The sequence below is a fragment of the Lissotriton vulgaris genome, chromosome 6, assembly GCF_964263255.1.
Source record: "Lissotriton vulgaris chromosome 6, aLisVul1.2, whole genome shotgun sequence".
Lineage (NCBI taxonomy): Eukaryota > Metazoa > Chordata > Amphibia > Caudata > Salamandridae > Lissotriton > Lissotriton vulgaris.
In genome coordinates, this window is record NC_141694.1 from 1,895,036,568 (window position 1) to 1,895,053,268 (window position 16,701).

The window sequence follows — 16,701 nt, forward strand, 5'->3', positions numbered from 1 at the left end:
CAGGAGAGGTCAGGAATAAACTATTCATGCAACACATCAATATAACGGGCTGCGCTGCCATGCGTGAACGCAAGAGGGAAGGAATGAACTATTCATGCAACACAGCAAGACAACTGGCTGCGTTGCCGTGCGAGAACGGGAGAGGGCAGAAATGAACTATTCATGCAACACAGCAAGACAACGGGCTGCGCTGCCGTGCGTGAACAGGAGAGGTCAGGAATAAACTATTCATGCAACACATCAATATAACGGGCTGCGCTGCCGTGCGTGAACGCAAGAGGGAAGGAATGAACTATTCATGCAACACAGCAAGACAACTGGCTGCGTTGCCGTGCGAGAACGGGAGAGGGCAGAAATGAACTATTCATGCAACACAGCAAGACAACTGACTGCGCTGCAGTGAACGGGAGAGGGCAGGAATGAACTATTCAAGCAACACAGCAAGACAACTGACTGTGCTGCAATGCGTGAACGCAAGAGGGCAGGAATGAACTATTCAAGCAACACAGCAAGACAACGGGCTGCGCTGCCGTGCGTGAACAGGAGAGGTCAGGAATAAACTATTCATGCAACACATCAATATACCGGGCTGCGCTGCCGTGCGTGAACGCAAGAGGGAAGGAATGAACTATTCATGCAACACAGCAAGACAACTGGCTGCGTTGCCGTGCGAGAACGGGAGAGGGCAGAAATGAACTATTCATGCAACACAGCAAGACAACGGGCTGCGCTGCCGTGCGTGAACAGGAGAGGTCAGGAATAAACTATTCATGCAACACATCAATATAACGGGCTGCGCTGCCGTGCGTGAACGCAAGAGGGAAGGAATGAACTATTCATGCAACACAGCAAGACAACTGGCTGCGTTGCAGTGAACGGGAGAGGGCAGAAATGAACTATTCATGCAACACAGCAAGACAACTGACTGCGCTGCAGTGAACGGGAGAGGGCAGGAATTAACTCTTCATAATGTGGTAAATTCTAATTACCGGTGCTTAATTTCTATGCGATAAAATTAATAAGAATAACTCATAATAAATAAGAGGCAAAATCCGTGATATTTGAGGTTTCTCAAAAGGGTTTTATTCCTATAAAAGGAATTGGGTGATTAGCATATTGGCTCGAGCCAAGGTGGCATACCATTCCGTCACCACATAGGATCGGGAAGGGACAGACTGACAGAGTCAATGGTAATATGCGAATATGCAAGTATGCGACAATACATTATTGACAGGCATTCATATATATAGTCAATGCATTACAGTAAAGGCATATGCAGGAGGCGTAACAGCTGAGAAGAGAGATAAGAGTGCATGTACGTAATACAAAAGGCGTTACAATAGGCGTGCATGAAGGCGTGTACTAGAACGTCATTTAACATGATGTCACAGATAGGCGGATCCATGAGTGAATCCGGCAGTGTCAGCAGAAATACATGGCAGAGATGCGCGCGCAGCAGTATGACGTGTAATGTACGTGTAACTTGAGGGGTGAAGGGGGACTTGACATTTAGCCCTACAAGTGTAGACGGATGTCTGGATGTCAGATCAACCTAATCCCAAATCGTATCTAATATCTCATGTTTAAGGAACTGTATTATCTGGAGGGAAAAGGTCTCTCGGACGAGAGGCTATTCTATACTGGCTGTGAGTGCGTGTATGAGCGTCTACGTGTCTGCATGAGACGCGAGGGGTGCGAGGGAGGGCATGGGCCTACCATGGAAACAGAGTCATGAATTACTTGCATAGAGACAGTGAGGACAAACCCTTTGCTCTGCAGCTGGAAGGATGTTGACATGAATCTACCAGACAGGAATGTATTTTCGAGGAGTGGAGCAGATAATTCGAAGGTTGAATACAGTCTTTGCAGGCAGCGGGCTGAGCCGAGCACCGTTAGCCGCGCAAGAAGTAAGGCAGGGGTCACTGGTACAGAGGCAGCCTGGGCTGAGGCTTTCAAAGTCAGAAGGCAGGAAAAAGAGGCTCGATGGCAGAATTCAGGCCTACTTCGCCAGAGCTGAAAAACGTGTAAGGTATACCACAAAAAGACGTTGGCATAGCATATTCAGAAACTGAATATTCAATCCGTTCATGGCGGATCTGAAAGAGAACATGTTAACGTTGGACGCAAATGTATTTGCGTCTTCATAGCTAGCCCAGGAGGGAAGTTACATGCACTTCAAGCTAGTACATGGAGTCGGTGGGGTCTAAGATAGGGGACACAATCGATCATAAAATTTATATTACCTCATTCCCTCCTTGTCCCCTACGGACCCTTCATGATATATCGATCTGCATGAATCGATCAATCTGTTCATGTAACATCATTTGCTCTTCTTTCTTCTTTTGACGTTTTGAATGGGAATTTGAATGCGGAATACATGATGTGGCGCACAAGCCGCAAATCGCTGGCCCACATTGTAGACACAGGCAGCAACTGAATACTATGAGAAGGCTAATGCCTAGGAAGGATAGGATCTTCCATCCCCAAGCGGTTAACGTTGTCCAGAACCAACCGGACCAAGTCCAGGTGCCTGGATTCTGATGTATCAGACTTGCAATTTTATGGAGACGTGTTATAGCTTTATATACCGTTGGCGCGTTTTCTGGAATGAAAACACAGCAACTTGACCCGATGACCTTACAAGCTCCACCCCTATCAGCTAGGATGACGTCAATAACGAGACGATTTTGAAGAACAACAACCCGCATGGCGGACTGCTCCTCTGTTAAGTTACCTAAAGCGGAGGTAGTTTAGTTCACTACTGCTTCAAGGGTTCTAGTTAATTTGCGTATTAGTTTACTATTGAAAACAGCACCTAAGTAGGGGAAGAAACCTTTATTGAAGTCTGTGTATTGCTCCCATGCCGTTTCGGTGTAGTCGACAATCGGGAGGTCTCTTCGGAGTCTATTGTTTACTAGATTGGTATTTCTGTGATAATCAGGAGGAGCTAGGAAAACAAGTGGCAAAAGGAATGCAATGTAACAGGTACCATCCCAATCTGGAGGCAAACGTATGTATGCGATATGACCACAAACAAAGTAGGAATGACGTGTAGCTCTAAACGTGGATTTGCCTTGATCACTGAATTCGATCACAGTAGTACATTTACTATGACCTAAGTGTATGGAACCATTCTTTCTGATACATAATTCACCTTTGACTGGTAACACTGACATAGCAGGCAATACTGGTGCAGTTTCGGATTCAACAGTAAGAATCATGAGGTTGATTGTGTAATTACCTAATCCATATACTTCATTTTCTAGATCAGTTCCTGTTCTATTGGGAAGTCCCTTCTTGTCAGGGTAACAGACTTTAAGTAGAACTGAGTTCAGGTTTCCCCAAACCCAATTCCCATCGTAAACAGCAATGTCAGAATCTAAGGAATTAATCAATCTAAACCATGCCCCACAGGAGCCATTGTGAGTGAACGGGTAAAGAAAAAGGGGCAGAACTCCCTTGTATTTCTGGTAGGGAGGGAGTCGGCCACATATCCAACAGTTTGTAGCATTGTTAGTCTGATGGGAGTGATGTAACATACTAATGAATGTGTTGTTGCGCAGCGCAAGTCTGTAAGAAAGTTCGTGTGGAGGTAACTCGCTAAAGGAATGTTCGGCAGTGACATTATAAGCAGATTGTACATGCTTGAAAATAGGGTAGTAGATGTGCAGCAAGATACTAGCAGCAATAATCAGAAGACTTAGAAAAAACATGATTAATAGTGTCACTATACAGTGACTACGGAGTGATTTACGATATGCACGTTTCTTGAGTATTCTCTGTCTATCTCTCTCTCTGTCTCGATCTAGGGGATACATGTCAGAAACTAATTTAACCGATTCACCTAGGGGAGGACTTAAACAATTAAACTGTCTGACTTGCTAGATCGTAATTTCAGTCTATATTCTTCAGAGGCTGTTTTCTCAACCAAAGGGAGTTTTGAGTCAGTTTGTGTAGGAGGGCAGGGCTTAGAGTCCAAGTCCGAAGGGAGTCCGTGAAACTTCTTGACGTGGCTGGAATGCAGCCACCCTTTCCTGCCCTCAACCTTGACAGCTGTCCTCGTTGTTAGAAGAACCAATTTCGGGGTTTGCCAGCGGGGCTCCAACGGACTTCTCCGATCGAAGTTGCGCACAAAGACATAATCCCCCGGGACCACCTCGTGGGGCTTCACATCGGTGTTGTCGGGAAAGGCTGCAGCTACCTGTGAACGACAAGATTGTAGTGCAGACATCAAGGAGGCAAGGTAATCTGTCAGCATAATACAGTCAACATCTGTAATTTTTCGCGGAATAGGCGTCCCCCCCATATTCGGAGGCCTACCAAAGACCACCTCATACGGGGATAGCCCGGTTCGAGAATGTGCAACCATCCTCATATAGAAGAGGGCTACCGGTAAAGCAACTATCCAGTCAACGCCCTTCTCTCTACAGATTTTGGAAAGTCGGATTTTTAGGGTCTGATTATGGCGCTCCACGAGACCTGCTGCCTCGGGATGCCGGACACAGTGGAACTTCCACTGATAGCCTAACAGGAGTGTAATGTGTTTCACAAGCTCGGATGAGAATGGCTGACCGTTATCTGAGTACACGATACGGGGCAAACCGTACCGCGGGAAGAACTCGCGGACCAGTTGCTTGGCTGTTGTCGGAGCAGTATAATCTGGAACTGGGTATGCTTCTGTCCATCGGGAAAGTGCACATACGACTACGAGGACATACTTGAATCCTCGGCAGCGGTCCATCTGGATATAATCCATCTGGAGGACTTCAAAAGGGTGATCGGGAGGCTGAAATCCACCTTGCTCTACAGGGATGCTTTTACCTGGATTAAACTGACAACAAATCATGCAAGTACGCACTTTTTGTTTGGCTGCTGCTCGTAAGTTCTTATTGTACCATATGTGTTGAATGCTATCTAGCATTGCCTTTTCTCCTAGGTGTGCTGGACTATGTACTGTGTTAATGATGACCTGAACCATAGAGTCGGGGAGAAACCATGTAGATTTTCCCTTCGTCATCCATCCCTGATCTGTTTGGATCCCTCCTAGTTCAGTCCACGTCTTGATTTCGTCTGGTGTGGCATGTGTCTGTATGTCGATTACATCATGGGCGGGATCCTTGACTGTCATGCAGTGTGATGGTGTCGGAACTATTGTCTTTGTCAAGTCGGTTGCATGCATTCGATTCTGAGCAGTTTGCTTAGCTGTTCGGTCTGCCAGGTCGTTACCCTGGGAGATCGTGTCGGTAACCTTTGTATGTGCCTTACATTTCATGATAGAGATTGCAGTAGGTAGATGTATTGCATCTAATAAACCTTGAATGAGAGGACCGTGTTGAATGTTGGCACCGTGAGAAGTTAAGTAACCTCTCTCTCGCCAGAGCACTCCAAAGTCGTGAACGACTCCGAATGCATAACGTGAATCAGTGTATATGTTGACTCTCTTATTTTTGGCTTGAATACAGGCTTGTGTCAGAGCGATGAGCTCTGCTGCTTGAGCTGACAGGGTGTCAATACAATTTGTTTCTATGATTTCGGTGTCTGTAGTGACTGCGTAGGCTGCCACTAATTCTCCTGTACCTGTTCTCATACATGAACCGTCCACATAAAGTGTCAGGTCTGGATCTGATAGTGGAACATCTGTCAAGTCTTGTCTGGGTTTTGTTGTAATAGTAATGACTTCAATACAATCATGTGCCAATGGATCTACTCCATTTAATGGCAACAGCGTGGCGGGATTCAATGTGCTGCAGCGTCTGATTTCTATGTGTGGTTGAAACAATGTCAATTCATAACCTGTCAGTCTTGCTATGGTCAGATGTTGGGTCTGGGTACGGTTTAAAAGGACTTCCACGGAATGTGGAACTTGTACTGTCAATTGATGCCCTAATACTATGGCATCGCTCTGTCTGATTGCTAAAGCTGTCGCTGCAACTGATTTCAAACACGCAGGTAAAGCTTGGGCTACTGGATCTAATGTGCTAGAAAAGTAAGCACACGGTTTGTGTGAACCTGCTTGTTCCTGAGTGAGGACTGACAAGGCAGTACCTTCACGTTCTGTGACAAAAAGTGTAAAAGGTTTACTGTAACATGGTGTTGCTAAAACTGGTGCTTGGCATAAGGCTTTCTTTAAGTTTTCAAAAGCTTGTGTATGTTCCTGAGTCCATGGGAGGACAGTCGATATCGCTGCCTCCTGAGTTGTCAACTGGATGAGTGGCTTTGCTAGAAATGCATATTGGGGAATCCATTGTCTACAGTACGAGGTGAGGCCTATGAAGGCCCGCACCTCCTTTTGTGTTTTTGGTGGTGACATGTTTACAATTAACTGAATGCGATCTGGAGTGAGCTGTCTCCCCACTTTGGACAGCAAGTGACCCAGGTACACAACTTGCTGAACACAGAATTGCAGCTTCGAAGGGGACACCTTGTGCCCCTTGTCGGCCAGGAAATTCAGAACTGTCAGTGATGCTTTTTCACATTCGGGTTCGCTCCGCGCGGTGATCAGCAGATCATCGACATACTGGAGTAGGGCAGTGTTAACTGGCATGTGAATACTGTCGAGTTGTCTTTTCAATGCTTGACTATAGATGCTGGGGCTTTCTGTGAATCCTTGAGGTGCGCGTGCAAATTTGAAAGATCGTCCATTTAAACTGAATCCGAACAAGTATTGGCTTTCTGGATCAATTGGGACACTGAAGAAGGCGTTCTTGAGGTCAATTACAGTAAAGAACGTCGCTTCTGAATCAATAGCTGTCAGTAATGAAGAGATATCTGGGACCACAGGATACTGTGGTACAATGCATTTATTCAATTCGCGCAGATCAATAACTAATCGATAAACTGGTGGTGTATTTGGATCAGTACGTTTAAGAACTGGGATGATAGGGGAATTGCATACATTGGAGTCGGTTTCAACAACCACTCCTTGTGCAATGAGCTCGTCAATAATTCTCAGTAAAGCCACTACAGCATCTGGAGGTAACTTGTATTGTCGAATCCGTGGTAATACCACTCCTGCTTTGAGTGTGACTCGATATGGTGTAATGTGCATACAACCTACATCAGTGGGGCCTTGTGCCCACAAGTGTGTAGGTACATTCTGTAACCGGGGATCCATGTCTCTTAATACATAATGGCCTTTAAAATCTCGCAAAAATAAGCGTACTCCTTCCGGAGAACAGCATATAATAGCTCCTAGAGCTTTCAGTGTCTTTATTCCTAATAAGTTTTCTGGGCATGATTTTGTGAGCAATAAATCTGTAGTCCGTGTCAGAGGACCTACTGCAAGGGGAAGTGGCTGTGATACTTCATTAATAATAGGCTTTCCTGAAAATCCAAGGGAAACATTCTGTGAGCCTGAGAGGGGTGCCCCTGGAACCTCATTGTGACTGATTGTGGTCCTGCTTGCCCCCGTGTCAATCAAAAACTTTCTGTCTTTTCCTAATACTTGACTGTGTACATAAGGACCCTCTTGATCTACAGGAACTTCAATAAGGGGCAAGCCAAACTCCCTCTCTAGGCTGTTTCATGTGTATCGTTGATAATCGGGATAATCATTTTGTGCGTACTGGTACATCTGTTGTGTTGTGTTCTGTGTTGCAGTAATAGGCTGTTGCTGTGGCACGGCTACAGTTTGTGATGAAGCTGGCATAGGCGGAATATGTTGTATATTCTGTGGTACTTGTTGCTGGGCCTGATCTTGTCTAGGTACGCGCGGTCTCTCCTTGGTCTTACCCGTGGAGATATTGTGTTTCAGAACGGCACAATCGTTTACATAATGACCTGGCTGTTTACAATAGTTACATGTCCCTTTAACAGGAGCCGTTGCATTACTAGACTGGGTCACACCCTTTTTGTGACCATCGGCGGGAACTGACTGAGCAACTAACATTTTCATTTTCGTGTCTTTCATACGTCTTTGTTCGTGTTCTTGTTCTTCTCTAAGTCTATTCTGATGGTACTGTAACATTTGTAACATTTGTGAAGGGGTGTTAGCTTGCCAGGTGCTTTCGACTTTCAGTACTCTGTTCTTAACCTGGGGCAGTGAATTCTCAACTAATTTTGTTACAAAAAGATGTGGATATGAGTCGCTACTTGCTTTCAGACCACTATTAATACCAAAACATTTTTCAAATCGGGTATAGAAATCACTAGTGTCTTCATCGGGTTTCTGTTTACAAGCTGAAATTGCACCCCAATCTTCCTTTTTAGTACTTAATAAACGTGGCAACACTTGTACTAACATTCCTGGTAATGCTTTAACTTTATCCCCGAGCCCTTGGCCCGGAATTCTAGTACTTTCTTCGTTTTCTAATGCAGCCCAATCAATCTTTGTGTCTCCCACCTCCCACTCTTTTTCTTTGAGTTTCTCGTATATACCGGGAGGCAGTAATACTTTCAATATTTTCATAATATCGGGATAAGTATAGTCACCCATAAGTATCATGTCTTTTATTTCACGGTGGAAACCTGCGGGATCTTTGTCATGACTGGGTACTAATTTTTTCATCTCTAATAATTCTATTTTTGTTATGGGTGTGTACACAAACACGCGTCTAAATGTATTGTCTGCGTTCTGTACTGGGTGCACTTCTCGCAACGGATTCTGTCCGTCCATGTAATACATCTTTCTTTCCATGACATGTGCTGAGTCAGTCTGTGGACATAGGAAGGCGCTATATCTGTGTCGGTGTTCTAGAATTACTTTAATTAGATCGGTACCTAGACCTCTCCATTTGTTCATGAGCAGTTCTATTAATATATCAGGCAAGGGACCTGGATCAGAATGTTGGCTTCTATACAATAAGAGCAGGTGTTGTATCATGTATGTACCAGCTAAACGCTGTTCACTCGGTGTCAGGTTCAAAAACGTATGCGCTAACGCATCATCACCATATTTCTCAGAATTGTCAGCCCATTGCACGGCTGACCTGGCTAATTCTTGTTCGTCCATAGAATCGAGTACATGGTACCCCATTCGTTCTCGAAGTCTGTTATCAGTAGCTTGGAATAAGTGTTCAGGAGTTCTTGGATTACACATGGCTTCTTGGAATATTCTTTTACTTTCTGGACGCACTGGGCGCATTGAATTATTGAAGGGTCTTCCCTTACCTACATATGCTATCGTTTCTCTAACTGGTAATTGTGTCTGCTCTGGGGTCTGTTCTTGCTCGTCCTCCTCCTCTGAGGATTCAACTTTGTCTGAATCTATTTCCGGTGGTGGCTGTCTTTTCTCATGCATCTTCTTTATTGCATTTCTGATTCTTCGGTACATATTTTCTACACAGGCCTCTTTATCGTGATTCCCAGCTGCTATATTCTGGCCCCACCGGTGGAGCGCTTTTACGTCTTCCGGGTTCATACCCGGCCTATCCACTTCCCTTATAAAACAGTTTATAAGAAACCGTAATATCTTGGCTTTCGTGTCCACTTTCTGATAGGCCATGGCCTCCTTAATACTTTCAGGCCCTACTCCTGTCTGTACAAACTGATATATTCGATCTAGATGATCTACCATTCCAGGTAGTGTTAATAAGAAGTTCGTGACTCGTCGCAAGCGTATTGATGCGAGCAACATTCTTTCGTCATTCTTTTTACCAGGTACTGGATCATATCTACAGTCTCCAAGATTATCTCCATATAGTGTAATATCGCCTGTTCTAGGTGTACGTTGCTGTGCTAGGTCTCTATAGGTCAGCCGATGGGCGGATGGCGGAGTCTGGAAACCTGTCGCTCCTCCGGACGCGCCTCCTGAGGCGCCCGCTCCGAAGGGGTTCGTTGAGTGAAAAGCGGGGGGAGCAGGCCCAGGAATGGGTGGAAGGACAGCTGGAAGACCAGGAGGAACAGGAGGAGGAGTAGCTTGTCGGGGAGGAAGGAGCTGACCATCTTGGCCGGCAGGAGGAGGTGTGCGTGGCGGTGCGGTATTTACATATGCGGGGGCCACATCATCTAGATAGGAAGAAAGGAAAATGTCCTTCGCTGTTTTGGGATGCATTTTGGTCGGGAGCATGGGAGGTGGTAGATCTTTCAGTACTTCTGGGGTGGCTTTAGGCAAACCTTCAGTCAAGAGGGGATACATGCCGTTCATGAGTGTGTTTCGCTGTCTGTCTACCTGTTCTAATTTTACTCGGGTACCTTCCTCAACTAATACGTTTTCCTGGGCTTTCTCTGGATCCTCCCTCCTTTTCTCTTCTTTTCTGAGTGCTTTTTCTGTACGCCTATGTGATTCTTTACGCCATAATTCAATGGCATCTTTCTGTGACTGTCTGGCTTTCTTTTTCCACAATGCTTCTTCTACTCTCATGATGCAATCTGCATCCCATGTCCCAGCAGCGGGCCATCTCTGATTCTCGGATAGTTCTTTAGTGTAGTCCACCCATAAATCGAGGAATAAAACGGCATCTAGGCCATGTTTGTGGTACATAAAGTACCCTGGAGTGTCCGTAGGTGGAATGGGAACAGCTTCTTCTAATACCCCTTTTCTAGTTTTTATTTGTCTTAATTTGGAGAACAACGGCATCCTGAAATCTGGCTACTTGGTTCTTACTCAGATATGAACACACTGAACACAATAATCACAATAATGACGATCGAACAATCACTCATACCACGATATTTTCAGACACATTAAAACATTTTGACCTGAATGATAACAATTAGAAGGTAACTTGCTAACTGCATAATACTAGATACACTGCTCAACAGTGCAGACTGGATATACTGCTAAACAGTACAGATACACTATCTAAAACAGTGCAGACCAGGTCTGTGTACCCACACCTGTCTTGACCGGCACAAACTAATGCGCACGTCTAGATGCGTCCCCAGCAACGGTACTCACCGGGAAGCACGGAAACAGAAGGCCTCGGAAACCCTGGACTGGATTCGGACTGGATTCGGACTCGACTCGTGACCCAGATACTTCGGAACTTCGGAACCTGGTGGGCCTCCGTATACCTCGGATCTTGCTCTCTCAGCTAGGCTCTGGTCGGGATCCTCCGCACTTCTCACCGCCTCGTCTGGGTGTCGATCGCAGCCTCAGTCACCTCCGTTGGCCTGAGGGAGGTACAGGAAATCCTGCGGGTACGCGTAGTTGTCCGTCCGGCTGTGGCAGGGGGCCAGGCCTGCAACGCACCACCGGCGCGTGAGATGGGGGAGGGGTCCCTATTCGGGCGCCAAAATGTGGTAAATTCTAATTACCGGTGCTTAATTTCTATGCGATAAAATTAATAAGAATAACTCATAATAAATAAGAGGCAAAATCCGTGATATTTGAGGTTTCTCAAAAGGGTTTTATTCCTATAAAAGGAATTGGGTGATTAGCATATTGGCTCGAGCCAAGGTGGCATACCATTCCGTCACCACATAGGTTCGGGAAGGGACAGACTGACAGAGTCAATGGTAATATGCGAATATGCAAGTATGCGACAATACATTATTGACAGGCATTCATATATATAGTCAATGCATTACAGTAAAGGCATATGCAGGAGGCGTAACAGCTGAGAAGAGAGATAAGAGTGCATGTACGTAATACAAAAGGCGTTACAATAGGCGTGCATGAAGGCGTGTACTAGAACGTCATTTAACATGATGTCACAGATAGGCGGATCCATGAGTGAATCCGGCAGTGTCAGCAGAAATATATGGCAGAGATGCGCGCGCAGCAGTATGACGTGTAATGTACGTGTAACTTGAGGGGTGAAGGGGGACTTGACATTTAGCCCTACAAGTGTAGACGGATGTCTGGATGTCAGATCAACCTAATCCCAAATCGTATCTAATATCTCATGTTTAAGGAACTGTATTATCTGGAGGGAAAAGGTCTCTCGGACGAGAGGCTATTCTATACTGGCTGTGAGTGCGTGTATGAGCGTCTACGTGTCTGCATGAGACGCGAGGGGTGCGAGGGAGGGCATGGGCCTACCATGGAAACAGAGTCATGAATTACTTGCATAGAGACAGTGAGGCCAAACCCTTTGCTCTGCAGCTGGAAGGATGTTGACATGAATCTACCAGACAGGAATGTATTTTCGAGGAGTGGAGCAGATAATTCGAAGGTTGAATACAGTCTTGGCAGGCAGCGGGCTGAGCCGAGCACCGTTAGCCGCGCAAGAAGTAAGGCAGGGGTCACTGGTACAGAGGCAGCCTGGGCTGAGGCTTTCAAAGTCAGAAGGCAGGAAAAAGAGGCTCGATGGCAGAATTCAGGCCTACTTCGCCAGAGCTGAAAAACGTGTAAGGTATACCACAAAAAGACGTTGGCATAGCATATTCAGAAACTGAATATTCAATCCGTTCATGGCGGATCTGAAAGAGAACATGTTAACGTTGGACGCAAATGTATTTGCGTCTTCATAGCTAGCACAGGAGGGAAGTTACATGCACTTCAAGCTAGTACATGGAGTCGGTGGGGTCTAAGATAGGGGACACAATCGATCATAAAATTTATATTACCTCAATGCAACACAGCAAGACAACTGGCTGCGCTGCAGTGCGTGAAAGGGGGAGGGCAGGAATGCGCTATGTTTACCAAGATGTGACAAATTCCTGCTCTCTGCCTTCGCTGGTGCACAATTTTCCGCCTAGCACCAATGCAGACACCCTTGTGCCACAGGGCAAGAGTGTCTGCTTTGTTGGCAGGTTTTTTTTTGTGCAGGAAGTGACACCCTCCTGCACAAAAAGATCTCCTCTCCCTATACTCATTAATCTCCCTTCAATGTATTTAAGCCTTAGTACACGAGATGCTTGGTCTAGGGCAAGGCAATCTTTAAAAATCACTTTTTTTAACGTGGTCCTCTTGCCTGCCCAAATTTCTAGCAATAAGGCCACTGGGCAAAAGACTACTAGATCAATGATATAGGTCATGCCGAGCTCCTCGTGTACCGTGAAGGAGGGAGTACCCTGGGGGACCATTATAAGTCGTTTCAAGAATTTATTTTCAATCTTTTTTTTTTATAAACAAATATTGATTTAAGGCAAAGTAAAAATAAATTTTAAAAAAAGAGCAATACAGTATAGTTCAATGATAGTAAGGTCCCACATTTGATTAGGTGATAAATTAGGATGTATCATGACCCCGAGAACTCCCAACTGGTCCATACAGTCAATCAAGCAACAACATTGTCAAGCTATCTGGCCCAACCATTTGCCCCAGAGCTTATGCTATTTCTTTGAACAGCCCTGTGCCTCGTGTAGGGGCTTCTCTTGTGTGGCACACCAGTCTACCCCCATGCACCACTTCTTGATTCTTGGCGGCTATGTCATGCTTGGCTATAATCATCGCTGTATTAAAGAACAGCTTTTCAATCCTGGACCTGTTCAGCTCATCCATGATCCCCAGGAACGTGTGTAGTGGGTTATGTGGGACCTCCCAACCCAAGATCTCAGTGAGTTTTTGCTCAATACACCCCCAGAATTGCGCCAAGTGGATAAATGTCCAAACTATGTGGTAAAAGTCTGCCTGGAATTGGCCGCAGCGTGTACAGGAAGCATTTGGGTATAGACAAGGCCCTGTTGAGGTGAGCAGGGGTTAAGTAGGCTGTGTGCAAATAGTACAGTTGGATCAGGCGGAACCTGGCTGATGCAGTAACCATCTTAGGCGCCATCAGACCGCGATGAGAAACTATCAGTCCGCATTGAGAAAACTGCCGCTTGAGTAGAAATCTACTCGAGCGGCAGAAATTGACCGCTTGCACTGTGCAAGATGCGGTTTGCACTGATTGCACAATGCAGACAAACATCCGGCACTGTGCAATCAGTGCAAACAGCATTTTGCACAGTGCACTATGCAGTTCGCATGGCTACGAGTAGCTCGCGTATTGTGAAGTGCACTTCTCGTAGCTACGCGTAGCGCTACTACGCAAACTACACCCAGGTTTAATCCTGATAAGATCCCAAGACTGAAATCCTTTTAGCTCGCTGACCTCCCTTAGCCATGCACCTTGCCAGAGTGGTGTGTGTTGGGGACATTTATTTGTCCATTGGGTGTGGCGCAATGAGGTCCACCAGACCATGTAGACCTAGTTCACCCAGTTCGAGCCTGTAGGCTGGGTCCGACCAACCCCCATGAAACCAATCGTGCAATGTGAGTAGGCGGGTCACCAAGTAGGATAGGTCAGTCCCATTCCCCCATCAGAGAGTGGGATCCAGCAGCATGCTAAAGCTATACGGGGTGTTCGACCACCCCAGAGAAACTTAGAGACTAGGCTATCCAGATCTCTGAACCAGGCCAATGGGACGCAGAAGGGGGTGTTCTGAATGATATAGAGGAATCATGGGAGGATCATCATTTTAAACAGGGAAACCCTACCCAGTGGATTCAGCAGCAGCTTCTGCCATTTGCAGAGGTACTCCTTAGCTCGTTTCACCAGCAGGGTTATGCTAAGGGACCAGGCGAGATCAGGGAGTAATGCGATCCAAAATCTCCAAATATTTAAAGAACTGTCGCCTAATGGGTATTGTGCTTTGCCAATTGAAGCAATCCACAGTTAAGTGCAGGGGAAACAAGACCGACTTGTTTGAGTTTAGTCGCAAACCGGAGGCCTGCCCAAAGTAGTGCAGCACCCGGTGCAGTGGGGGCCGGATTGTGCCGGTTCCGCAAGGAAGAGCAAGACGTCGTCTGCGTACAGAGCAATTTTATCTTCCTCTGAGTTGGGCCATCTCCAACCCTGAATGCGGTCGTCCAACTAAATGAGACACAATAGGGGTTCCATCGTCTAGGTGAAAAGAAGGGGTGAGAGGGAGCATACCTGTATCATTCCCCTCCTAATGGAAAACACCTCCGATAGCACCCCATTGATTAACACACGCGCATTAGGTCGAGAGTAGACCCTCATCAGCTTGTGAAACCGTGGACCAAGACACATCGGTCCAGGTACCACCAGTCCACAGAATCAAAGCCTTCTCAAAGTCAATGAGAAGAAGTGCCAGATAAGGAGTTAGTAAATGGCAGTTCACTAGGGCAGAATGGAGACGATGGATACAGTGTCTGGTCCCCTGCAAAGGCATGAATCTGCACTGGTTGGAATGGACCAGTTTGGTGATGTAGGGCCTCAATCGCTGAGCGAAGACTGCTGCAAATATTTTAACCTCCATTTTTATAAGGGAGATTGGGTGGTAAGCCACACAGTTGGGTGACGGCGGCTGCGTTTTAGGGAGAACAACAATGGTGGCTACATCTGTCTCAGAAGGAAGGAGCCCTTCTCGAGGGCTTCAGCGAAGAGATCAGAGAAGTGCAGGATGAGGATCTCAAGGTATGCAGCATAGTACTCCTATGGGAGACCATCCGGACACGGGGTTTCGCCCTGTGAGGTATGTGCTATGGCATCATTGATCTCTTCACAGGTGATGGGGAGGTCTAAGTCATCAGATTCGGCTGTGCTGAGGCGAGGGAGGTGGAGGTGACCTGAGCTGAGCAATTCCAAAAGAGAGGTGTCCGGACGCCGCATTACATATAGTTCGCGGTAGTAAATGGCAAAGGCCCGGGGGGACAGTGTACCGACCCTTCCAGGTCCGCGACCTCTAGAATTATTCGATTGGCCATAGAGTATGCAGCTAGTCTGTGAAGGATCTTCTTGTTCTTGTCACCCCAGCCATATACCCTTGCTACGGAGGATCTCCCTAGGAGTTTGGCGGCATCCAGGAAGAGTTGCTTGATTTCGCCCCTCAGGTGTATGAGTTGTCTTTCTTGAGTCTCGTCTTGGTCCTTGGGAGAACATCGCTCGAGAAGCAGTGCTTGGGCTTCTCGCAGGGTGATTTGGTGTGTCTGGGCTTGTCGCTTGAGTTTAAGTTGGCCCTAGGCGAAGCCACGAATGGTAGCTTTGCTCTCCTCCCAGAGAGTACCCTGAGAGGTGAGGAAATATTTCTGAAGTTCGGTCCCAATCGCTTTTTTAAACTCTTTGTCCTAGAGGAACCACACATTCATCCACCAGGTTGGACGTGCTGAGGTAGAAGGTTCCCCAGTACTTAGAAGTATAGGTGAGTGGTCCGAGATGTACCTGGAAAGGATATGGATATCTCTGATCATCTGGCAATCAGTAGGGGAGACACATATGAGGTCTATCCTTGCATGGGTACGGTGTGCAGCTTATGTATGGGTGAAGTGTCTACTCTTGGGGTGCTAGATTCTCCAGGCATCTCACAAGCCCAGGAATCCGCCCAGTTTGCCAAGCGCTTGGCATGTGCGGGTCTTGCAGTTGACGGTGAGCTGGTAGTGTCGAAGTGGGGAGTGAGAACTGCATTGAAGTTGCCCCCAACTATTGTTGCGCCCAGAGATTGAGATGCAACGAGGTCGGTGGTGTGTTCAAGAGTTGCTGTGAGCATCAATGGGGGTGAGTATATAGAGACAAGGTTGAGGGGGTTACCTGCTAGCGTTCCACTCAGAGCTATAAAGCCACCCTGGCGGTCATGAGTGGCGTGCATGAGCACAAAGGGGAGATTACGCTGTATGAGGATTGCCACCCCCAACAGCCCTGGGCATACTCAGACGGCATGACTCTATTGTACCCGTACCTTGCTAGAAAGGGAAAGTGGTTACCCTTAAGGTCAGTTTCTTGGAGTAAGAGAATGTCAGCTGCATGGCGTTGGGTAAAGCATAGGACTGCTGTCCATTTGACCCTGTCGAGAAGCCTATTAACGTTCCAGGATAGTACGAGTCCGCTATCACTTGTACATGTCATGGTGGGCACCAGTTGGTCCAGGGGGATC

The 16,701-nt window shown here is 46.6% G+C and overlaps 1 protein-coding gene across 1 annotated transcript in view; it reads right to left on the minus strand.

Moving 5' to 3' along the window:
- LOC147709813 (NACHT, LRR and PYD domains-containing protein 3-like) overlaps nucleotides 1-16,701 on the minus strand; it is a 453,703-nt gene that overhangs the window by 416,221 nt on the left and 20,781 nt on the right. The window contains exon 2 of the mRNA XM_086926111.1: nucleotides 3,817-3,826. Within this exon, the coding sequence (XP_086782237.1) occupies nucleotides 3,817-3,826 (10 nt within the window). The remainder of the gene's footprint in view (nucleotides 1-3,816; nucleotides 3,827-16,701) is intronic.